Raw genomic sequence first — 25,357 nt, 5'->3', positions numbered from 1 at the left:
GGAGAGCTGCAAGTAAGGAATTGTTAAAGAGAATGCCAGGAAGAGTCAATGTCATGTAGCTTGCAGTATTAAAATACCACAGGTGAAAAATTTTTTTATTTAAATAACTGCTGTTCTGTGTATCTTGGTGGCAACTTTTCTTCATAAAGAAGGTTGAGGTAACAGTACAATGTTTTGTCCTTTTGAGGAACTTACCATTACACCACTCTAGTAGGGGGCTGGGTTGTTATCTTGAGTGTGTAGAGTGCTCTAAATAACCATTTAGAGTTAGTGAGAAGCCTGAATGTACAAACTGAAACATCTTCAAGTTTTGTCCAACTTCAAAGCCTTGAATTTAGTCAAAGATAAATTACCCTTTGATGTAACAAATCTGTTGCCCAAGGGGTGTCTGGGGCTGTAGCAGTACATGGCACTCATAATCTGTGACTTCAGTGTGACTCAACACGAAGCAGACTAAATGGCTGTCAATTCTTCTGACCAAAGAAGTTGACATCTATAAGGCCAAGGCTAAAACTGCCTTCAAGCTTTGTACCAGCCTACAACTGTCTTCACGTTGTACTACCTCAGCATTCCTCAGCTGTTGTCTGGTCATGGTAGTCTAGTGACAAGTCCATGTACAGTCTGCTGTACATTGTGAATTTGCACAAGACAGGGAAGCTATGATGTGGATAAGCTGTTACACTAATAGTAATTATTAGATGTCTTAGTAGGTGTCTGCACCTGGAGACACATTTCCATTTTTTTGGTCTTAATATCTGCTTGGCGATCACTGGCATGTTTGACTTCATCTTCGTTTTGAGATACGTGGATTTTCCTACCACAAACTCTAATAGCTTCACACCTATGAAGATTAGGGGGATCTGCTGTTAAAGCTTATCCCTTCTCTTTATTAAACGAATAGGGGTATTTGGCATGCCTTTTTTTCCTAACTTTGGCACAAAAGCTGCTTGTGATCAGTGTAGTACTTGTAAAGATAGAAGTCTTCCCTGCCTCATGACGGGGAATGAACTGCAGTTTGTTCCCTTGGGAGAACTAGGGTGTCTTTCTCTGCTTGCAGGCTCCTGCAGTGTGTGGTATTTTCATGGACCTTAGCTTAGAGGGACTCTAATAGGAGTGTGCTCTTACAGAAACTGTCTTACAGGGCTTCTGGTTAAAGTATGTTTATGCTGCTTAGGCCAAGCCATTTTCTATTGACATCTAGGAAAAGGAGTGTGTAGGACCCTGTTACAGCATGGGAGAGTGATTCCGTGCAGTAAAGCTGTCTCCTGACTGCTGAACACTGGCTTTTCTGTTTTGACAGATGTGAAAAAGGAGTCATGTCACTAGTTAATGTCAGGAACTGCATTCGTTTCTATCAGACTGCTGAGGAGCTGAATGCCAGCACTCTCCTGAACTATTGTGCTGAGATAATTGCTAGCCACTGGGTAAGTACTATTGGAAGGAAGCAAGAGGAAAAATGTTTGCCGAGTATAGGAACTTAATCAGTAGAATTTTGCTTAAGTTGCTGTACTGTCTAACCTTGGGAGTATCTCTTGATATGCTAACATTCAGCCATTCCAGTTGGGATGGGGGTTACATGGATTGCTAATAGCTTCCAGTGACTAAGGTGACCCTTATGTTTGCAAGGAGCAACTTTGATAAAAAGTTGTCAAATCTGCCTGTCCTGCCCCTTGGTGTGAGTGAAGGGGCTGCTTCTGAGGCATGTGTTTTCCCTTCCCATCTCTGTTATCTCTGTGTGCTTTCTGACACTGTGTTTGGTGTTCTCTGCAATACTAATTCATAATTTTGTTTGAAACAAAGCACATTAAATGGCTCCTTCTCTAAGGTTTTTTTTGTTGTCTTTAGAGGTTATGTCCACTGTCTGTCTTGCTGTGAGTGTCTTGAGTTGGGGGGAAGTAGCTTGTAGCCTGAAGACTTGTTCTGTTCATTGGAAATACTTCTCTGTAAAAAGCATTGTAGTTTCCTAAACATGAGGCAAACCAAAGGGACTGTATTCTAATAAGCAAGAGTTGTTTGGCAAATCTGGACTGTGAACTGTTTAGAAGTTCATCTGTAGCTCGTCTCTGTCTATGCAGATAACAAATCCCAGGCCTGCTTTTACTTCTCAAAATAATCCACGGAAGACAGGGAAGAGTTTATCTTCTGTAATGAAGGGAGTGGCAAGGAATCTTGCAGCTGACTTGGAAGTTTCACTTGCTCTGATCTGTTATTTTGAGGAAAGATTGAATAACTGAGTAATGGATTAGCCTTTAAAATAAGACTTGTCAACATCAGACTAGTATGTGAGGATTTAGTTTATTCTAAATCTTAGATGCATCATCAAGATGTGGATATTTCTTTCTCTGGCTAATGCCAAAGCAGATGAGAGTGTTTTGATCTGTGAATATATATAAAAAAAATTTCATGTATCTGAACCTCCGAGTCAGCCATTTTAACTCTTTACTGCTTGTGGCTCCTAACTTGATGCTGTGTTCTACCTGGAAATGGGGTTGTTTCTGTTTAATCAAATGAGCACTAACTGAAACCCAAGGTCTTTATACTTCCAAGTTTCTGTTTACTTTTATTTGGAGTTTTTCAAAGTTCTCTGAAGTTGTCAGTCTTCAATAGTTGTAGGCCTTCTTTGTCAGAAAAACCTTATCTGTTTTTAAGTCCAGATAGAGAATTAGTTTAGAGAATAGATGTGAATCTACTGTAATATCTGGTAAAATGCTAGTTTTCAATGTCTCTAGACAGAAGGGAAGAAAAATTTCACTAACTGATTTTGAAACTAAAATATAAGATGTAAAACTTCCTGAGTGTTTCTTCCTAGTCTTAAAAGGCTGTCTTGGATTGTTCTTGCTTGTTTTGATGTTACCAAAATAGAGCTTTGAACTGAACTTGTTTTGTGACCTTCGTAATTACATTGTGTAATGCCTTGTTTATAAATAAAGCAGGAGTATTGCTTACCCTTTTCTCTTCTATTGTTTCTAGGATGACTTACGTAAAGAAGACTTCAGTAGCATGAGTGCTCAGTTGCTGTATAAAATGTTTAAGTCAAAGACCGAATATCCTTTGCATAAGGCAATTAAAGTTGAGAGGGAAGATGTAGTCTTTTTGTATCTTATTGAAATGGATTCACAGGTATAGTGAGACTGACTTGATCTGTCTTCTAGAATTTAGTGTTTCAGATAACTAGTTTCTAACTACCAGTCTGAACCTTGTTGATTTTTTTATCACTCATTCTTACTTGCATATTTATCGTTGCCATAGCTACTTCTGTGTATGTAATGGAGGTCTAGCAGTAAAGGCTTCATAAAGACATAATTCGGAAGGGATTCGTAACGCTTCTGAAACATCTTGCATGCAACTTTGCCTAATAAAATCCAGGACCTGATTTGCTGTGCACAGTTAAAGCTGAATGGTGTAATGGTCAACTTTGCTGCTTCATGGCAGTTCAGTAAGCATCGCTTCTTTGAACAAATGCTTTTCCTCTTCTACTGAATGTTTGAAGTAACAGGTATTTGTTGTGTTTGGATGAACGCTCTAAACAACTAGCAAATAAGTTGCCCCCCCCCCCCAAGGGGGAAGGAAGAATGACTCAAGTATTAATCATCAAGAATTAGTGAATTAGTCCTTTAAGATGCCTCAGATCCTAATTGGAAGCTGGGACTGTAGCAGTGCTTAGTACCTTTAGGTGCTAATCCACTTGGTGTTTCAGGTATCTTAGAGGAATAATTGAATAATTCTTCCTAGTACTATGTTGCATGTGCCTATATAGGCAGCATCTTTTAAGACCGTACTAGTCTTGCTTCCTGGGAGTTAAACAAGGCTTGCAAACAGAGCTCCTGTTTTCTCGTTGAACAGCCCTCTGGGTAGACTTGTGTGTAGTGATGCTAGTCTTCTGATTGTTTTCCTGTGTAAGCTGCACTTACCTAAACGCAATGCTAGCATTTTGTGTTAGAGCTGAAGGCCTAACATTACGGTAGTTGGAATGGGCTGTTAAAATACGTTGGGCTGGTGAGCGTACCTCTGACTAATGTGAATTGGCTGAATGTGTTATAGCTTCCAGGAAAGCTCAATGAATTGGATCACAATGGAGATCTTGCTTTGGATCTAGCCCTTGCCCAAAGACTGGAGAGCATTGCAGCTACACTGGTCAGCCACAAGGCTGATGTAGACAGGGCAGACAAGAGAGGCTGGAGTCTACTGCATAAAGCCATCCAAAGAGGTAAGTAGGTAGGCTATGAAGCCTACTTGCAGTTGTTCCCAGTGTGAAATATATATTCCACAGTCTGTTCCTGTATCACTTTAGTTCGCACTTCAGTTAGAAAAATGTAGTCAAGTATGAACTTTGTCCTATTTCTTTTTTTAAACTTAAAAACAAACTCTTATTTGGGATCTGAAAGGTAGCCTGCTGGCTGGTGAATGAAACATACTACATGACATCCAGAAGCAATCTAGTAGAGTATTGTCTGCTAAAGGAAGAAATGCAGGAAGATACTGAGAATATTCTGATTTGACAACACAGTGGCTTTCTGACAAATGGTTGAATCGAGCATGACAGCCTAGTCACAAATACAAAGTCTTTTCCTAGACCTAGGTTGAACGCATATGCTTCTTTGTGATTACAGTTAACAGCAAGGGTCCTTGCTACAGGACAGCAGTTTTAGGGAAGGAAGAGCTGACTGGAAGAAGAACAGCAGGTGGATGTGCTTCTATGCCAGTCCGAATATCTTCAAAGCTCCGATGAGTAGTAGCGTAGTTATCAGAGTGGAGCCCGAGTACAACTACATGGTTATCTTGAGCTGTTCTCCACCTTGGAGTGGAAAATGCATCTTATGTGAACTGGAGCCCAGTAGGACCTGGTTGCCATGGCCACAGTACTCTGAAGGGTTTGGAGCAGCAGCATCTGGTCCTGTGGCCAAAGTCTGGTAGAAACCTGTAGCGAATGCCTTGTGCTGCTAGTTGCCTGCGATGATATCTTTGGCAGCTCCGGCTGTTCCAGAAGGCCAAACACAACAGGACCTCATGGTGTGACTGGACCTCATGGGTGTTGTAGTGCTATAAATTAAAAGCAGAAGGTTATTTTTAACAGCAAGCTCTTCTGGAACTCTTAGAAGTAGTTTAAGTTTTGTGAGCTCAAAATACAGCTCCCAACTTCTTCCTTTCATCTTCTACATATCTAAACAGGGTAATGTTGGTGCATGATCCTGTGAATGAAACTTCAGCAGCAGGAATAGGAGACCTTCTAGGCATAGGTCAGTGTTGTGATGGCTGCAGCCCTGTAAAGCACTAGAGAGATTGCAGCAGGCTCCTCTTCATACTTAATACTAGCATTTGTCCTCTAGTTCTAATGTCTGCTTTCAGTCTAAGCTAGAGCTCTGAGAATGAATGCTTGCTTTTCAGTAACCAAAGCTTCAGTGAATTAATCACTGTTAACAATCACATGTTCTGGAAATGGAGCTAAAGCAAATGGTCTGAACTTGCCACATGATTTTTGTTTCTTGTGATCACTGGAGAGTGGGGGAATGTCAGATGTGGAAATTGGAAAATGGGATTTTGGCTTTTGCTGGCAGAGATAATACAGCAGTCTGTATTGCTTAAACAGGCCAACGGTTGTCTTTGTTCTCCAGTCTTGCATTCTGGACAAGCAACTTATGAATATGTCTATTCAAAGTAGTCTTTGGAGTGAGGGGAATTAGTATTATCCTGAAGTCATTCTCTGCATCTTGGTGTTCCAAGTCCAAGGCTTTGTGTACTGAAGTGGGCCAGAGCTCTAACTTCTGAGAAGCTCTCAAGAGGGAGTTCTTAGGAATGCTGTGCATGGTGGGTCCTAACTGTCAGAGCCCTTGCCCTATGTATATGGGGCCTAAAATTTTAAGAGCGAAGTCTGTGTTATTGCTTGTTTATGTAGCAAGACTGAACAGATGATGACTAACTTCAACTACACGCTTTTGACTGATGCCCTGGAATAGTACCTTTTGTTTAAAAACTACTTGTATGTTTAGTCTCACAATTTGTCCAGTTGTGCATTAAAACAGTGATGGATTTATCTTGATAGAGGAACTAGCACACTGTGTCACCCTAACAAGTAAACTGGTGTGTGAACTTGAGTCACATGTAACTTCTGGGCAAAACACTTTTTCCAAGGGTTGATATGAAATATTTTGATCCTGACTTTGCAGTGAAGTGTTTTTGAAGTTACCTGTTGCTAAGGCGCATTCGAAGAGCAGACGTGTATCAAAATCATTATATGGTATGGAGGGAAATCATGTGTGTCAATTTTCTGGACTTTTATAAAGTGTATAGGGTATATAAAGCATATATCCATAAACAACTTTGTTTTGTTTCACAAAAGGAGATAAATTTGCTGCAAACTTTCTCATTAAAAATGGTGCCCGTGTGAATGCTGCTACACTGGGAGACCAGGAGACTCCTCTGCACCTTGTGGCATCATACAGCCCCAAGAAGCATTTGCCAGATGTCATGGCAGAGATGGCACAGATAGCAGAGTTCCTCCTACAGGCAGGAGCCAATCCAAATATGCAGGACAACAAAGGAAGGTAAATACTGAGTGAAGTCAAGTCTGTGACCAGTTTAACAGATAATACTGTAGTGATTAGATGCAGCCTACTAAGAACCTGCTCGGGTCTGTCAGCAAAGCACAGGTGATGCTGGAAGCAGGAAAGGTAAACTCATTAATCCAGTTTGAGACCTGTGGGTAGCACTCAAAGCAGAAAGTGGTGCGTGCTGAATGGTACCATGTCATGACTAATTAAACATAGCCCAGCTACAGAAAGTTGGGGTGAGTTGGTTGTGTTAGAATACATGGCAAACAATTAATTTGCCTTTACTGAGTCACTGAACAGCAAAGCAAGGTACTAAGATGACAGATAGTATTCCTGAAAAGTACTTCTCTTTGAAGCTGTCAGTGAAACTGAAATTCTTTCAAAGAGCCAGTATCTACAGTATGTTTATATGGGTTAGGTTGGGCTGGCAAACAAGTACATAAAAGGATATAGAAGACTTAAAGTATATCAGCCACCCAATTCTGATAGGTCAAGTTCTTGTGCTTTTTCCAAGAAATTTAGCTTACATGAGCTTAAAGAATTGCTTATTTCTAAATTAATTGGAATCGTGTTCACTAAGAGTAGATTGTTCTTTCTTTCAAGATGTGCTTGTGCCCTTCTCCAGAAAGCAGAGGCAAAAGTTAACCCTATAAATCTGTAGGGGCATGTTGGTGACCATGGGCAAAATCTTGTTACTCATGTAGCTGTACTTTGCTCCAATTACAGGACCCCATTACATGTGTCAATTGTGGTCAGGAATGAACCTGTGTTCAGTCAGCTTCTCCAGTGCAAACAGTAAGTCTACTTGAATGTAAAGTACACTGAGGTTACCTTGTACAGTGAAGGTATGGAGACTGGTGTAACAACTCCTGTGCCTTTTCTGCTTTATAAGGCCAGCAATAGGTTTGGGATGCAAAAGTGTAAAGGTTTTGCATAACTTCAGATGCCAGAACAATGCCAGAAGCCAAGTAAGTTTTTGCCCTACTGTAAAGAGGAAGCAGAGTGCATCTCCTTGTTTTTCAAAGAGGGCTAAGTGAAATAGCAATAACTTAATTTGTAGTGGAGGTAAAAGGAGTCTTAATGTCTGAATACATTCCTGAGTTCAACTTGGGTTCTGCTTAAAGGTAACACAGGCGACTTCTTAGGGTGATGAAGCAGAATACTTCATTTGACTCTGTTTATTTTTCGTTGAATTTGCAGTTCTTGTACAGTTTACTCAAATCCAAGAAGATTTATGTCTTCGTTACACTTAGTGGGAGCACAAATCTACCAGGGCCATGCTTCTCCTAGGAGCAATAAGCTTAAATCTAGTAGTCACTAAAAGATGTCTTGCTTGTTTCAGAATATTCAGAAATTCCCTGAAGTAACTGGAGCTACAGTAGGCTTCTTGGCAAGTGAAAGTTGTCAGTGAGGTATTAGATAAACTAGTACAGCTGTTCAGACACTTGAAACTTAACCTGCATTGGTGAACCACTACTTAAGGTATAAATTGGAGACCGTTAACTCTTATTTTTAGACTTGACTTGGAGCTGAAGGATCATGAAGGAAGCACAGCACTCTGGCTTGCAGTTCAGTATATCACTGTATCGTCTGATCAGTCTGTGAACCCCTTTGAGGATGCTCCTGTTGTGAATGGAACCTCATTTGATGAGAACAGTTTTGCAGCAAGGTTGATCCAACGAGGCAGCAATACAGATGCTCCAGACACAGTAACAGGTAAACCAGAGGTTTGTATTTCTGTGTAGGTGGAGGGCTTGTAAGTTAATTGTTTAATGCTAACTGCACTCTGGGGGGCTGAACGAGGTTCCAGCAGCATTTGCTGCATAGTAAGTGGTAGGTGGTAGTAGCTTTACCTGGAGTTGGAACGCTGGCAGTCCCAAACTGAGTGTGACTTGCAGCAAGTGACAGAAAGTCTGGACTCCTTTCCAGGTCCTAATATCATCACAGTTTCAATATGTGTAATTGCTAAATGGTGGTGCACATGACAGCCTAGCATTGCAAGGGGCTAGTAGGTAGGATTTTCCATGTTGGCCTCAACTGTCAATGTTATAAGGTAGTGGGGAAGGCGCTAGCACAATTGTTAGTGTCAAAGTGTGGCTGGAATAGCACTTCAACAGTGTTTGTTTGTCTTTAGGAAACTGCTTGCTTCAGAGGGCAGCTGGTGTAGGAAATGAGGCGGCTTCTCTCTTCCTAGCAACTCACGGAGCAAAAGTCAACCACCAAAACAAATGGGTAAAAGCAGCAACTTACAGACTGTAGTCTGAAAATGTCCTTATTTCTCTTCAGGAAGAAGATAGCAGAGATCTCTCATTGCTAACCATAGCTTAAAGCAAGTTGGAACATCTGCTGAGCCTTTTGCATGTTTTCACATATTTACTAGTGATCAGACAACTGTTGCATTCTCGTGGTACTGTTTTTGCAGCATCACCAGTTGTTACCGTGCTTTTAACGCTTTCCTCGGTGCCTGTTGTAATAAAGTCCTTAATATAGGCTAACTCATGTAGTTTGAACATCCTAAGGAGCTTTCACTGCTAGGAGTTAAGCTCTTCACACTGCTTCTTGTGAGTGTAGTAATTTAAAAGCTACTTCTCTTCATGTCTCAAGCTGTTAACCTGGTACCCTGTTTATTAAAGGGCGAAACACCACTGCATACAGCCTGTAGGCATGGCCTGGCAAACCTGACAGCAGAGCTTCTGCAACAAGGAGCCAATCCAAACATCCAGACGGCAGAAGCAGTGCTTGGTCAGAAGGATACATCTTCTCCAACAGCAGAGAGTGTTTATCTGCAAACTCCTCTTCACATGGCTATTGCTTACAATCACCCAGATGTGGTGTCAGTCATCCTGGAACAAAAAGGTAGGGTTTTGTCTGGTTCAGACTGTATTTGTGCTGTAGTGGATTGGTATGTCAAAATGGCATCTAAACTATGTTTTGACAAACTACTAATAGAGGATATCTTCTTGTAAACATTGTTTAAGTAGAGCAATTAAGACTGGCTAAACAGTCTTAAACTCAAATCATCTGCTTGTTGAGACTAGAAAATTAATTTGCCCATAAATCTTTCAGAATTCTCTGCTGTGGATAACAGACTTGAACTCTTTGCCCCAGGCTGTATTCTAGCTGTACAACTGAGGTCCCTTTTCTCTCCCCATCAAAGCATTTGGTTCGGGTAAATGCTGAAATCAAATATGGGTAAAGTCATCTTTCTGTGGTGAGACTTCCACCTCCCTCAGCTGTTTTCAGTAAGAGGATTTTGAGTAATGCTGGTGTTATGGTACAGTTGAGACTTGAGTACTGAAATACTAGCAGATAACAGTTTGTTAAATGCTACAAGTTCAGCTTCTCCTTTCTAGCAGCGGGAAGGGAGTTTGACAGCTGAAGCAAGGCCTATTTTGTCCCCTACCACAAGTGGGATTTAGAAGGAGGCAGGTGAGTTGGGGAGAATACCCTCCATCCCAGGGAGCTGAACAGGAGGGATGCTGCCCCCATCTCGCAGTACAGCCTCCACTCTTTGTTCTCTGAGTTTCTATATGCTACTCTATTTGGAAGTGGAGGTAGAAAGGGGGCAGGTTAAGCCTCTTAGCTAGAAAGTTGAATGTGTTTTAGTGTAAGTATTAAGATTAAGCAGTAGTGGCAATACTACCTGAATCCTAAGCAGTATCACACCTGGGAAACTGGAGGTATCTTGCTCAGATCTTTAGTACTGACTGCTAAAGGAACAGCCTACTTCAAAATGTGACATTGCTACTCCAGCAGCTTTCAATGCGCAACTGCAGTGCGAGTACCAGAATGCTCCAATTCCTTATGCTTTTTTGTAGCTAATGCTCTTCATGCTACCAACAACTTGCAAATTATTCCTGACTTTAGTCTAAAGGACTCAAGAGACCAGACTGTGCTGGGATTGGCTCTTTGGACAGGTATGTGCCTTCAAAAAAGATGAGAATTTGCACAAGACAGGGAAGCTATGATGTGGATAAGATTATTTTTGTTGTTTTTAAGACAAACAGCAGGTGTGTGTTTGTCCTGGCTTGTGCTGCTAGTGAGAAGCTGTCAAGGAGAGCTTTAGAGGATTCTTCAGCTCCAAAATGGAATGTTCACATCTAACTTATTGATAGTTTTCTAGCCCTACAGCTTCCCTTGCTGACTAGCAGGTAGCCTGGAGCTTCTTACCCACAACTGTACTTTCAGGTCTGTGGAATTGTGCCAGTGAACTCCCTGGTAGTTTTCATATCTGATCCCTGTGTTGTCTGTTCATGGTTAGTCTGTTCTAGATGCTGGTTAATGAAGTAATGCTGTCCTTTACATAGCTTTAAGTAGCTGTTAAGGGGAATGGAACTTGAAATACTGATTCAGAAGATGCCTACTTGTCTGAAATGTGGAGGAGAGTGGTTTGGGGAAAACCAGGTGGTTTTGTTTGCAGCCAAGTGACACTTCAGCATTGTCAGAAGAAGGAGGTGATGTGGTCACTGCTGAATCAATTTAAGTATAGTCTTACTGAGCTGGAAACAGTATGGGGGATGACTACTCATACTCTGGACTTAACAGATGAGGCAGAACGCTTAGTGATGTTTCTCTATACAGGGGTGGTAGATGTCATCCATAGGTAACAAACATCTTTATTGTCTAGGCTTTTCACCTTCCAATGAAAACAGACTAAATTGTAGCTTTCTCTCTACCATTGCCCTTATCTGCTTCTGAAATAAAGGAAGAACCAAGCTAAACATCTAATACAGTAATACTCAATAACTTATGAATGCAGTACCAAAGTTAATGTGTTGGACAAAAGTCTGAAGCGATATGAAGGATTGGGCTAGGTCTGGTTAAGGAGGACTCTACTACATTTAGGTTGGCAGAGCTAATGGGAAAGCTCTGCTGTATACCAGACCATATCTTGCGTCTTCAAGCAAGACCAAAAGGACTCTGTAATCAATGTTCAGTAAGTCTGTAAATGAACATTCCAGCTGGGTAGTCATGAGTTGGTTTAGCACCTGTATGGAAATTTTAATAGGCTCTAGCATTGATTTGGTGCATCTCTTACTGTAATCACTGAAAATTGAAAGCTCGAAGCTTTATTAATCTTCAGTGTCTGTATTTTATGGAACTGAAGGTAAAATACTAATGAGCTGTAACTCTTTAGGCATGCACACAATAGCAGCTCAGCTGCTTGGATCCGGGGCATCCATCAATGACACCATGTCAGACGGACAGACTCTACTACATATGGCAATACAGAGGCAGGACAGTAAGAGTGCACTCTTTTTGCTGGAACATCAGGCAGATATAAATGTCAGGTAAGATCTTAATAGATACAATACTCAACTGGATATATATTTAGGAACAGGTAGTGATGACTGCCTGTACATAATGGCTTGAAATTGGGTTCAAATCAGGATTTGTGCGTAGTTACACATTTGGTGCTTTTTTATGGCACTAGTTAGGGCTGAGGAATTACGTATGTGAACTCGGAGCTATATATTGTTCTGTTGGTCAGTACCTCTTCGTGATGCTGCAGAGGGAGGTGCCACTTAATTCTAGGCAGAACAGAATCCTCTGTAACAGACTCCTGAGTCCTGGAGACATGGTACTGAGCTTCTATAGTCTCATCGATTTGTCAGCTTGTTGAAGCTGCGTGTTTTCTACCATCTAAACTAATTAGATGCAGCTCCAGCAATGAGATTCCAATAGAACTTGCTTCCCAAGTATCTCCTAGACAAGTTGATAACAGACCTAAAACACTTATCTGCTTATGTGACTGACGGGCTGTCTTTGAAGTTTGGCGAGCTATACCGTAATGAATGTCATGGGCACAGACTGCCTAATACTGCTGTTCTAACTTGAGTTTTTTAACAGTTGGTATTTCTGACTGTTGGTTGAAGTGCAGACAAAGCTGTTCGCTTCTGTGGCAGTAGGTTTGCTTGGAAGGAACACTGTTCAAGTAATGGCTGCACTTAAGGAAATGACAGTGTCTTTGAGCTAAGAACACGAACATACTCCTCAAACTTTAGAAATGGATCACTTGCTGCTAAAGGAAAGGGGGGAAAGAAAGGTAAACTATGTAGCTGTGATGGAAAAGTAATGTGGTGCATTTGGCTGTGGAGATGGAGTCTTACCACATTAAAAACACACGTGAGGAGATAATTCTTGGCTTTGCCAATAAGCTGCTGTAATGTGAGGCCTAACTTTATAATGCAGTAGTAACACACTTCAAACTGTACCTATTGCAGAACACAGGATGGAGAGACTGCCTTGCAGCTAGCTATAAAAAACCAGCTCCCTCTTGTGGTCGATGCTATTTGTACCAGGGGAGCAGACATGTCTGTGCCAGATGAGAAGGGAAATCCTCCTTTGTGGCTTGCCTTAGAAAATAACCTGGAAGATATTGCGTCAACTCTGGTAAGACTGTCAGTTGACTTAATTTGGTCTTGCTTTTGGGCATCTTGCTGGAAACAAAGCGCTCATCAGCAAAAACAAACTCAATGCATGAAAAGAACAGAATAGTCTTACACCATTATGTAATTTCTAGAGGTTTTTATTCACCAGAAGTTCCTTTTCCTTGGGAGATCTCTTATAAACACTGTAGTCTGCATAGCCAAATATCTTGCAGCCACTGTAATAGAGGTATAGAATATGCTGTCTGGATTCCTGAACCAGAAGCAATAAGGTTCTACTAAAAAAATCAGTCTGTAGCATACCACATTTGTGTAATGATCAGCTTTCTGAACAAAACTGAACACTCATATGTATGCTTTAGAGTATGTGCTGGTTTTTATTGCATCTTAAAGTTCCATGAAGAAGGCCTTTAAAGGCTTATATTTGCTTTACACCCAGGCATAGGTGATCCAGCAAGAGACTTCTTAGGAGACACACACAGGCCTGCTTACATCTCCTTCATAAGGAAGTTACGTGAAAGTTTTCTCTGATACTCAGTTACTGTCTGCTAGAGACAACTGTTTAAAAGCTCTACTGGTGACCTGAGAAATACACGTTATAACTGTACTTGACCATCTGTGCTGGTATTGGATAAGAATCTTTATGGAGTCAACATTGAAACTACTCATGCGTAAACCTTGTAAATAGGTTGTAAAGTGGAGTGGAACAAGTCTGACTTGAGTGCCACGTTGCTTGAGTAGTTCTGTAGTAGTAGAACACAAATACTAGAAAGACAGTTCCTGGAAAAAAAAAAACCAACTGTCTCTGTTTAGCTGAGTGTATAGGAAAGCAAGTAAATGGGCCAAACCTTCAAAGGCAATGTCTGCTGATGCTGCTTGGCTTGCTGTAGGTGCTTGTCACCGCTGAAAGCGAGGTGACAGCCAACTGGCTTAAGACCTACCTGTTCAGAGTATATAGGTGAATACAAGCAATACCTGATTAAGTATTACATAGTGGACCAATAAAATACTGGTCCAGAAGACAATAAAGTAGCTTCCTGAAATTCAGTGACTGTCACAAGAATAGATAAGGCATCTCGAATTCTACCTCTAAGGGACAGTGTTTCAGAAGCATTAGTCAAGGACTGTAAAAAGTAGCGGGAGCCTGATGAAGCCATAAAACTTCACTGCTTCATTGTGCTTCTCCTTCCAGGTTAGACATGGCTGTGATTCAACCTGTTGGGGGTCAGGACCAAGTGGCTGCCTACAAACTCTTCTTCACAGAGCTATTGATGAAAACAGTGAACAAATAGCCTGCTTTCTTATTCGCAGGTCAGACCCCCTTCTGAAATACAAACCTTCTAATGTGCATGTAGGTATTTTCCTCATGTAAATTAATTGAATGCTGTTTTGAGGCAGAAACAGGTATGGGTGTTAGAGTTTTGGTGGGTGGATGGCACTTACAGAAGTCTGGCTAATCAGAAAGACACATTCTGTTACCTATATTGGCATCATGTTCTTGATGACAAGTCAAACTAAAACCAGGAACTTGTGCTTTTGTAGAACGTGTCAGCAGCTGCTGGATCAGCTCTTGCAAAGTCTTTTCTGACGCTTGTTTGGAACAGTTTAAAACTAGATTAAAGGTAATTGATTGTATTGTGTTTGTAGTGGTTGTGATGTGAATAGTCCCAGAAAGCCCGGCCCGAATGGAGAAGGAGAAGAGGAAGCTCATGATGGACAGACACCCCTACACTTGGCAGCCTGCTGGGGACTAGAAGAGGTGATCCAGTGCCTTTTGGAGTTTGGTGCCAATGTCAATGCTCAGGTGTGTAGAGAAATGGTGCACAGTTTCTTTGAAGTTGATTCTTTGCCTCTAATCTAGTGAAAACAAACTTTCCCCTTCGCTGTGTATTTTGCTCGATAGGAAAAGGAACATCCTTCTATTAAGGCTGAGCCAGTGCGACAACTGGCTGCAATTCTACTTTCTTTCCTGTCCCTCGTTACCAGACCCAGTGCTGCTCTGCCCATGGAATGGGTTAATTCAGGAAGCTGTACTGAAGGAAAAGAACGATACAGAAAACTTTTTGCAGTGTTAGTTTTCTGATGTGTAGTGACTGGAATTCAATTCTTCTGTCCCAAGTGTAAATTAGAGGCAGGAGCAGGGCTTCTGTATTCTGCTGCAATTAATCATTGGATCAGCTATAGTGTAAAACTCCAGAATACTCAACTCAATGTGTTTGGGAAATGGCTTCTGTGAGTGAGTGAACTGAGGTGGACGTCAGTATGAGTTACACTTCATTTTTGATTACACAGTTATCCTTAAACAGAAGCTTGACAAATAGCAACAGAAGAAATGAACGCATAGCTCTTTGAGGTCCTGACGTGATTGACAATGACATGGAAATGAATGGCAGAACATAGTCACAGAGCAGCCATGGCTGCAAACTGCTGCTTGATGCAGACAAGGGATTAAACACCTTATTTGAATTTGCTAGTCTTAAGTTCAAATGCTTCTCTGCCCCCAAAATGTCCGACTACATGGGAAATGTTACTCGGGCTCCTTGAATGGCTGTGTAGCACAGGAGTGAGGTCAACTTATTTGGAGAAACAAATACCAATTTGCTTTACTTGCACTGTGGATTTGAGCTCCTGCTGCAACTGTTTGGTGTCCCAGCCAAAGGTAGCCAGGTATGCCACAGAACTAAAGTTTCCTCGACCCTTCAGGATTAGGGAAGGATTTGTGTATTACTGAAGCTTCATATAACAAACTTCCTCATTTCCATCTAGGATGCAGAAGGAAGAACTCCAATCCATGTTGCCATTAGCAACCAACATAATGTTATCATTCAGCTTATGATTTCGCATCCAGATATTAAGCTAAATGTACGGGACAGGCAAGGAATGACTCCCTTTGCATGTGCCATGACATATAAAAACAACAAAGCAGCTGAAGCAATTTTGAAGAGGGAACCAGGAGCTGCTGAACAGGTAAGCTGGGAGTATTCAGAACCCACTGGTCACCTTACCACACTGGTTTGTGGCAGTAGTTGTTCCACAAGCAAATTCTTTTTTATCCTTTTGCGGCTTTACATGCAGTGATGTTTGCCAGATGTCAGTTTTCCATAGCAGGATTTATGGGGAAACTGTAGGTGTGTATGTTTTGTGTGAGTAAGAACATCAAGGGTTAGTGTCTCATTGAACCTCATCTCATCTTCTCGGTATGAAATTGAGGAACAGGCAAGTGTGTATATAAGGAGAAAGTTGTAACTCGTGTCCTGTGCTGGACTAGTACAAAAATAATCTATTATCTAGCTCTCCTAAAGCTATACAAAACAGAAACCCTGACCTGAAATAACTGAATAATAGATCTTACACTGTACTGCTGAACTATAAAACCTCCAACTGTGTCTTCAGGCTTCTGATGTGCTGCTCAGGCAGCTGTTCAGGAGTTTCTTCCTACCCTATGCAAGTTTAATTACTAGTAAGGGATTTGAGTGCTTAGCAAGCTCTTGTAATATCTGACATGTGTTTACAAATACAGGCAGTTCTCAATATGCTTTAATATCAACTTCAAGGCAAAGATGAACAACAGTGCCAAGAAATGAATACACTTTGGATCAGTGTGGCAGGATTGCGTGTTACTTCCTTCGCTAGTGGTAACTGCCAGGTTGACTCAAGTTTGTTTCATTTAACGGAGTTTATCATTAACTGCTGCTCAGTACTTACTACAACAGCTGTTAACCTTTTGTCTATCATGATACTCTCCAGTGTGTGGTCAAGAAATGACAAGGTTATAAAGTAGAAATGAAGAGGTCTGAAGCAGACTAGAGTGAGCAGTTGCAGCTGATAATTTCTCAGTTCAGTTATTTGATAGTCACATCTGTCAAGTCTCTAATGTCAAGTGGTTAAAGGAACAAGACTCTACTGTTCACCTCAAGTAGAGGGGGCAAGTATCTCTTAGTGAAAATGTCCTGCTACATAACAACTTGCTGTTCTACAGAAACAGTGGATTTCACGTCATATGCCCTTTCTGCCACAGGTTGATAACAAAGGTCGGAATTTCCTACATGTTGCTGTTCAGAACTCGGACATTGAGAGTGTGCTGTTCTTGATAAGTGTCCAGGCTAATGTAAACTCTCGGGTCCAGGACGCCTCCAAACTAACACCTCTCCACCTGGCTGTACAAGCTGGCTCAGAGATCATTGTGCGGAATCTGGTATGTACTGGAGAGTCACTTTTCCTCTACTTAAAAGGGCACGTTCTGCCTTCATGCACACTGCCTGTAGGGTGGAGAAGTCAGCTGAAGGCAACACTACTTCTTCTGAAACGGAACTCTGACTTGGGTGGAGTTCCCTTAGCCTGTACTGTTAGCTGAGCTGCATCAGTAGCCTTCCTATGAGCATCTTTGATTTGCAGCAGTCACTGGGTAGTGTGGCTTCCTTTAAAGGAAGACCCTCACCTTGTGCTTCCTGCAGATTTGAGCATCGACATGAGTTGAAGCAGCTCAGTAACGATAGCATTTTGTGTAGGTTGGAGGCCTGGAAGTATCTCTGTACAGTGGAGTCTTGTGTGCTTCATTCACAGAAATAAGCTGTTGGCTAATAGCCCTGAAAACATCTTTGAACATATTGCTTCTTGCATCTTGACAGCTGCTTGCAGGTGCCCAGGTGAATGAACTGACTAAGCATCGTCAGACCGCTCTTCACTTAGCAGCCCAGCAAGATTTGCCCACAATTTGTTCAGTCCTTCTCGAGAATGGAGTAGACTTTGCAGCTATAGATGAAAATGGAAATAATGGTACGACTTCAGACGTTTACAAGTAGATGTGAATGCGTCAGTAAGTCTGTTAATGATATCTCCTGGTGGTGGAGATAGCCCGCTGAATGGGCTCGCTCCTGAAAGGTGAAAAGAATGAAAGGCCAAGAAATCAAAGTTGGTGGAAGGAGTTTTGGAGAGGGAACGTGGGGGAAGTGGAAGGGGAGCGCTTAACTTTATCAGGCTGTAATTATTGCTGACATGAACTACTTCAGATTCTTGAAGCATCTCTCTTACTTTTCAGCTCTTCATCTGGCAGTGATGCATGGGCGTTTAAACAATATCCGGGTCCTCCTCACAGAGTGCAATGTAGATGCAGAAGCCTTTAATATTAGGTAATTAGTATAGTCTTCACAGACTTAAAAGAACCACAATCTATTTTAAAATATGTGCTGGTATGACTGGATTAAAAAAACCCAAAGATTTGGCTTGGATTATAATATTTCTACGCTAATTTTACAGTGAAGTGTCCAAAGCATGCCGTGTCTAAGTCATGTGGAAATGATGTATACCAAGGAAGGAAGTGGAAGTAGGCAGTTGTGTGTGATGTACTGAGTTACTTGGGTGTGGGATTGTTTAAGTCTGAACCAAACTTAAGGATGAGTTGGATGAGTAACTGTAGTAGCAAGCAGACTTCAATCAAGATACAAATTCTCTTCCCCAGAGGCCAGTCACCAATGCATATTTTGGGACAATATGGGAAAGATAACGCAGCAGCCATCTGTGACCTCTTCTTGGAGTGTATGCCAGAATACCCGCTAGACAAACCTGACGCTGAAGGAAACACTGGTGGGTGAGATTCAACAGCTATTAAACCTGAAAGTCACTCAAGTCGTATTAATAGTATGTCTCTCTTAAAGCTGGAGTAATTGGCAGTAGTATGTTAAATACAGTAAGATGCAAACATTACATGGAAATTTCAAAGAACTAAAGATCCAACTCTGGACTGAGCATAACACAAGACCTACCACTGTTAGCAGAGAAGTGTGGCTTTTATTTTTCAGTGCTCCTGTTGGCTTACATGAAGGGAAATGCTAACTTGTGTCGTGCAATAGTGAGAGCTGGGGCTCGTCTTGGAGTTAACAATAATCAAGGAGTCAATATTTTCAACTACCAAGTTGCTACAAAACAGCTTCTCTTTAGACTGCTGGGTAAGTACTACTTGCTGCAGTGTTTTTAGCTTATGCTTCTGAGATACTTTGGAGGAAAGAACTCTGGACATCTGACTTAGATGACAGTAATTTCAGAGGGGCTGAACTTCTGCATATTCTACTGCTTTAAATGGGGGGTAAAAATACTAATTTTTCTCAATCAACTGCAAAGTTGCATGATGCAGACTTGTCAAGTATCACTTTTTCTGGAAGGATAGACATGGAGACTCCTGGCTGTTGTTGTAGTCGAATTAGCTTAAAATCTAGATACTGCTTTTGAACTTTGTTGGTGTGGATAATGAAACGGTGGTGAAAGCAACTATACGTTGTCTACAACCAAGACTGCAGCTACTGCAGGAGTAGTTACTTCAATGATACTGGATGCAACCTAAAACTGGAAAAAGCCTACTTCAAGTTACAGTGTACTCAAGAGGTGTCTGACCCCATTTTGCCTTTACATTTTTGCCTCTACAGATATGCTGACAAAAGAACCTCCCTGGTGTGATGGTTCCAACTGCTATGAGTGCACTGCCAAATTTGGAGTCACGACAAGAAAGCATCACTGGTAATATGACACATCTTGCTGTGCTTTCAAGGAAACTGATTCCTCTTCTAAATGTAGCTAGGCTTGTTCCTTCTGGTGGTTCAGAGACTTCTGGTTTACTATAGGTGTGTAACTGGTAATCCAGCTGAAACATTCCACCCTATCCCGGATCAGTAACTTGTGATCTGACTAAAGTCATACCGTAAGCAGTTTGTGCACTTAATATTCTGATCTGTTGGAAATGAGAAATCATGTTAAAGTTCCAGTAGAGAAACAGAGGGTTTAGATGCCTGCTTTCAGTGGTGGGGCTGACTTGCTTTGAAAGAGGTGACAGGTTTGGGCAGCCGCGGTCAGCTTCGGTTAGGGATGCTGTTTGTAACGTGGAAATGACTGAAGGTGCTGATGTGAGTTGCTCTTGTGTAGACATGAGTTTCTTAACAGGTCTGAACTTCTACAAAATATGCTGAGTTAGATGGATGTTAAGCTAAGGTCTTCCTCCTAGCCCAGTGTTCCAGAGAACTCATGCATTGGTTGCAGTAGTGCTTGGTGACTGACTAGTATAGAAGCAGCATGTGGTTTTGGCATATTACATGAGATACCAGGAGATACAAGAAAAATGTAGCATTTCAATTGCTACTGTACATTTTTAGTGATACTGTCATTGATAAAGAATATCACACAGTAAAACTCTGGGGTTCACTATGAGGGAATTCACTCTTCTCCCACCCCTCTTCTATTGACAGCCGCCACTGTGGACGCCTGCTCTGCCATAAGTGCTCAACAAAGGAGATTCCTATCATAAAATTTGATCTGAACAAGCCAGTTCGAGTTTGCAACATCTGCTTTGATGTCCTGACTCTGGGAGGAGTCTCCTAGTATGCTGTAGAAGTAAAGGGATTCCCAGTCAGTGCTCCTGACAGCAGCTCTGCTTACAAGCCCTCTGGATAGGGAAGAGGAGGCGTATACATGTCGTCTGCAATAGACTGAACTAATTAAGGACCCTGTTACAACATTCTGGTATAAATGACTTTGTATGACTGTAAATGTACTGGGCTGTGATAGACTTCACTAGGAATTCGAGTGGATCCTTGAAACCAAGCAACAAAAGAATTCAGACCCTGTTCTAGTTCCAGTGGGGTATGGAAGCTAAAATTGTTAGGCTGGCGTTGGTTTGAATCAACATAAAACAGGTCTGTCCTTAACATGGTGCTTTGCACTGAGCAACTCTGTTAAGTCCTGTGGCTCTCAGGCTGCTTGGGAGAGATGGCATTAAGTTTCAGGGTAACCAGGTATCTCTTTGCTTTGTCTTAAAGATAAATGTTCCCTTTCTGTAGAGAAGACTTGTGAAGCTAGACTGAGCTGTTGCAACCACTGTTCACTTCAAGAAACTCTTCAAAGATGAGGGTAGTTCTAAGCATAGCTCAAGAATTGTGGCCTTACAACAGAAAGCTTTACACCATCTGATGCAAAGCAGTCAGAATTGCAGATCCACATCTTGATACCTCCTCAGTAAATGTCTCGTTAGCTTTAGCATGTTCAAGAGAAGTGCAAGATCGTTTTAGCCAGTAAATACTCTTGCTCGTACCTGCTAGAGCTGTCAAAGTCGACTTTGTTGCTCTTCCATATTTACGTTGCTAGTCCTTCCAATCCACGAGACTTGTGTAGATGAACCTAAGTGCGCTGAAAGGCCTGAGCATATGCTGAGTGGAGAAACACTAAAACTGTTCAAGTAGTTTAACTCGCAATACAGCAATAAATGCTGAAGTGCATTATGAATCCCTTGAGGGAGAGTAGCACTTTCCTTTGGTTTAGAGACCCTGGTTTAACTGCTGCAGGAGAGCCAGTAACCCTACCAGTGTAGAACGTGCTGCACCTCTAGATGTTAGATTTGGATCCATTTTCAGCGGGGTTGCTGGTGAGTGGGAGTGTATTTGGAGGCTTCCCACTAATGACAAGCCTCTGGCCTTGAAGGAAGGGTTCTGAACTGGTGGGGCGGTGCCAAGCATTTGGATTAAGCTGCAGTATTTGATCTAGGCTGGTTGTGCTCTCTTAAATGTGCTGAATCTGTAAAAATCCAACATCGCATGGTCTAGGTAAACAGGCAAGTACTTTGCTGATAGACAAGGTTATGATTTGGGGGCAAAGGCTTCAGTCAGAAGAAATGCGTACTTGAGCAAAGCTACACACCACGTTAAGGCTGTTGGCATCCCAAGAGATGAACCTAGTTTAGACTCAACTCGGCGTTCCTCCTCTCTGCTCCATGAACCAGCGTGCATCTGCTCAATGACTGTGATCTCCAGTGTACAACACGGACAAGTTGGTGACATGTTGCCCTGGTTGGAACAGTGACTTCTCAGTCTTAGTAAGAGGAGATGGTGAACCAGACTGCTGCTTTGATGGGAGACTTGCTTGAGGTTTTTCTCAAACTTGTACAAGAAAAGGATGGGAGAGGGTGTAACTGCTGACATTTGCACGATGAATTTCACATGGAGTCTCACTTGATCTGCACTTTGCTCTTCCAATACGCATATAACTGGAATCTCACCCGTGTAACACTAGAGAAGAATAATGGATGATAATACAGATTTGCCTCACTGTTTCATGTCTGCTGCTGCTGTGTTCCAACAGAATGCCCTGGGTAACACAACTGGTCTCTAACACAGTTACTAATACAAATGGTGCATCTCTGGCACAATACTCTACGTGAGTGAGGTGGAAAAATAATGGTGTCTGAAGCATTTAACTGCAGGCTACAGTTTGGGGTTTTTGAGTGAAATAGATAATGGAAAATGCAGTACTTGCAGTCCTTTGCTCTCTGATGTTTCAGAATACCATGCTTGTTGGTTGCAAGTCTCTCTAGCAGTGAAAGAGAAGAACGATGGAGAGAAGGTGAATTTGGTGAAAGAAGTCTTGGCTATGATGTACCCCATGGTAACAGGTTGACTTCCTTCTTGGTTTGGAGCAGCAGTGCTGTGGAGTGGCAAGTGTGTGCTCAAGATACTGGAAGGTAGTGGTAGGGGAGTGTTCCAAGGCCACAGACTACGGACTTCAACTTAACTGGAAAACTGCACAACATGTAATTGCCGAAGCATTTAAATGCTTTTTCAGTGACTTCTCTGATGGAAGGGGCAAGGGAACAGGGAGCTCAGTTCTAGCAGAATAATCAACCTTTTAAATGATGAAAAATGTAGATCTTGTGAAGAATCAGCTTAACTGAATGGCAAGTTTAAGGCTGGCTAGTTGTTTTTAAAAGTAGATTATTAACTATTACTGCCTGAAACTCTGGGAAACCATATGTAATGCTCCCAGTTTGCTGTTCACAGCCAATGCTGTACCAGCGTTCTTACTGAAGTCTGAAAGGAAAGTTAAGTTATTGATAAACTAATACAGCCTGAAGTGTTCATTAAATTTAAAGAAACTAAATTCAGCAAATTTGATCATTTTAAAGTGCCTTTGAGATGATTTCCTTCCAGCCAACTCCTAAACAGCTTTCTGCCAGAGTTAAAGGGAAAAGCTCACAACTTGAACCAAAACCTAAGTTAGTTCTAGTTCAACTGAAGAGGTTGACCCCACAAAACAATGGGTGGGGTTCAATCCTTTATGCACTCTGCCTGGTAATGGGCTTAAGATTTTTTGGGGGAGCTTTGCTGGCAATGCTCCACTGTGGGGTACAAATGTGAATGGAGGCACTTGGTAACATAGTCATGGTCAACACATTTCTAACTCCGTAAACAACTGCTCTTCCGTTTTGTAGCATCCTACCGTTGTGACCAAAACCCCCACCCCTCTTACGCCTGCTGTCTTTAAGTGGTATCTGTTAACTTGAGACTCAAGTCTGCCAAGCACTGAACAAAAGGGTAAATGGAAAACAAACTTCAGTCCCTGGGAAGTGATGCTATCCAACCAGGCTTCAGGCACTTCAGCAGGGCTGCATGGGAAGTCTGTGGTGGTTCAGACTGTAGTGTTTTGCTCTGAGACTGGATTCCTTTTGATTGCAGTCATCCAGCACTCTTACACAAGCACAAAATGTGGTCTGGCTTAAGTTTTGTGTATCTGAAAAAGGTGTAGTCACTGTTTCACACCACTAAGTGGAGTGAGAATGTTGGTGTTGAAGGTACTAACAGAGCATAGCAAGTTGCTGGCTGAAAGCTGACAGATGCCTTAATGACTTCTGTGCTGGAGATCAATGGCTTGTACAACTTCTCACATAGTGCTTATAAAATAATATGTAACAATACAGGAGGCCAAGGCTGGATTCTTTTTTTTTGTAGATCAGCTGTTAATAGGTGAGTCCTCTTTTTCCTGTAACCAGCGGAGTTGGGTACTGCAGCAACCTCATCTCTAGAAAAATCAAAGTTTGTATGAGTGATGAAAATAACTCAACCTTCTACTACCCTCTGTGAAATAGAAAAGGAAGTCTTAGAACAATGGCATTTTATCTGCAATGTTTGTCTGGAGTCATTGTAAAAATGTATTTTTCAAATATGCATTACTTTGTTGTGTAATGATTCTACTTGTAATAAAATATGTAACTAGATACTGCATTGTGAGGTGGAAACCTTGTTAAAATGTCTTCTCCTGCAGAGACAACTCCCCCTCTGCAAGCTCTCCAGTGCAAGCCATCAGGAAAACTAGGGCTGTAACATCCAATTGGGCATGACAACATTTATGATTCCAGCTCTTCACTTTAACGTCATGGAACTGCTACAGCTGCTCTTTTGGCTGACAAGGCCTGCAGTTCTACTCTACACCGCAGGGTCGTCTTTACCAACACTCATTCTTCCTCCAGGCCAGAGCTGGTTCACAGCAAATCACGTCTCAGCTTGGATCCAAGCTGAGCTGTATGGACCTGAAGCACCCTCCTGTTGGTGCACCAGTGGTATGTTGGCCTCCGAGAAGAGCATGTAACTGCTGCAGCTTCAGGGTGATAGCAACCCCCCCCAGCCATCCTGGTGACACTGTGATGCATCAGTCTTTTATCAATAAAACTTGCCGAAGCACAGATGCATGGGGAGCTTGATGAGAGCACTGCTTATGTTGACTTGACTCCTGTGTAACTCGCTATTTTATTCACACCTTTTCCTACCATGGGAGGATCTAGCTGCAATTGGAAGCAGTGTAGGAACAAGACAATCTTGGAGCACCTCAGGTCAGCGAGGGAGTCTCCTTGTTTGCTTTAATAGATGACTTACTCTTAGTGCAAGACCCTCCCCAGTGTTTCCAAACACTGAACTAAGGAATAAGCTGTGAATTAGTTTCCAACCAACTTTAACTTAAAGCAACACTGTGCCATCTTGCCTTCCTGCAGCAGCTTATTTGATTGTTGGGCAGCTCTTAAGATCAAAACCTGCCCTGCAGTGTTTCAGCACTATTTGTACAGTGCTCAAGCGTTACAGCAAGATGAAACTTGCTTAGAAGTTACAGAGCTGACAGAACTTCTCTAGGGCTTGAGTTTGTGACACTGACTTGCCCTTACAAACTACTTTTGACTATTTAATAATCTGCAATTCACTAGAACTTTTAAATAGCTACTTCAAAGATACTTGCCAATCATTTTTGAGGATGGTTTGACCTCTAAATGCAAGTTCGTGTTGAAGATGTGTCCAAAAGCAAGTGACATGCTGACACTCACACTGGGGGGACAATGAAGCCCTGTTTTGCAGCTCTTTCCTACAGGTTTTACACGGCTTTATCTTTAGGATCGTTAGATGAAATGCGTAGCCCACTCTGGTCCCAAAGATGGCACAAGCCTGTGGCTGAATTTCAGTTCCAAAAGCTGACTGGGGACTCGAACACTGTGATGGCTCTGCTGCCACTTGGCCACACGTACAACTTCCACTGATGACCAGTAAAAGCTGGCACATCTGCCTGAAGGCACCTCGGAGGACTCTCTTTGAGATTATGTTGGAAAAGAAACACAACAGAACCAGG

At 41.9% G+C, this 25,357-nt stretch overlaps 1 protein-coding gene across 1 annotated transcript in view; it reads left to right on the top strand.

Annotated features, from left to right (window-relative positions):
* The window catches only part of ANKFY1 (ankyrin repeat and FYVE domain containing 1), a 33,640-nt gene extending 9,677 nt beyond the window's left edge, over positions 1-23,963 (top strand). The window contains exons 5-26 of the mRNA XM_086475489.1: positions 1,301-1,424; positions 2,971-3,120; positions 4,042-4,207; positions 6,338-6,542; positions 7,275-7,343; positions 8,065-8,264; positions 8,683-8,780; positions 9,182-9,404; positions 10,367-10,465; positions 11,686-11,839; positions 12,455-12,457; positions 12,773-12,941; positions 14,130-14,248; positions 14,585-14,741; positions 15,704-15,904; positions 16,956-17,132; positions 17,566-17,713; positions 17,976-18,066; positions 18,396-18,520; positions 18,736-18,882; positions 19,357-19,447; positions 20,170-23,963. Coding sequence (XP_086331615.1) covers positions 1,301-1,424; positions 2,971-3,120; positions 4,042-4,207; positions 6,338-6,542; positions 7,275-7,343; positions 8,065-8,264; positions 8,683-8,780; positions 9,182-9,404; positions 10,367-10,465; positions 11,686-11,839; positions 12,455-12,457; positions 12,773-12,941; positions 14,130-14,248; positions 14,585-14,741; positions 15,704-15,904; positions 16,956-17,132; positions 17,566-17,713; positions 17,976-18,066; positions 18,396-18,520; positions 18,736-18,882; positions 19,357-19,447; positions 20,170-20,302 — 3,049 coding nt within the window. The 3' untranslated portion in view covers positions 20,303-23,963. The remainder of the gene's footprint in view (positions 1-1,300; positions 1,425-2,970; positions 3,121-4,041; positions 4,208-6,337; positions 6,543-7,274; positions 7,344-8,064; positions 8,265-8,682; positions 8,781-9,181; positions 9,405-10,366; positions 10,466-11,685; positions 11,840-12,454; positions 12,458-12,772; positions 12,942-14,129; positions 14,249-14,584; positions 14,742-15,703; positions 15,905-16,955; positions 17,133-17,565; positions 17,714-17,975; positions 18,067-18,395; positions 18,521-18,735; positions 18,883-19,356; positions 19,448-20,169) is intronic.
* The last annotated feature ends 1,394 nt before the right edge of the window (positions 23,964-25,357 follow it).

This window comes from Leptosomus discolor, chromosome 18 (genome assembly GCF_034619465.1).
Source record: "Leptosomus discolor isolate bLepDis1 chromosome 18, bLepDis1.hap2, whole genome shotgun sequence".
NCBI lineage: Eukaryota > Metazoa > Chordata > Aves > Leptosomiformes > Leptosomidae > Leptosomus > Leptosomus discolor.
The sequence above is the reverse complement of the archived record's forward strand: the minus strand, read 5'-3'. Positions and strand labels throughout refer to the sequence as shown.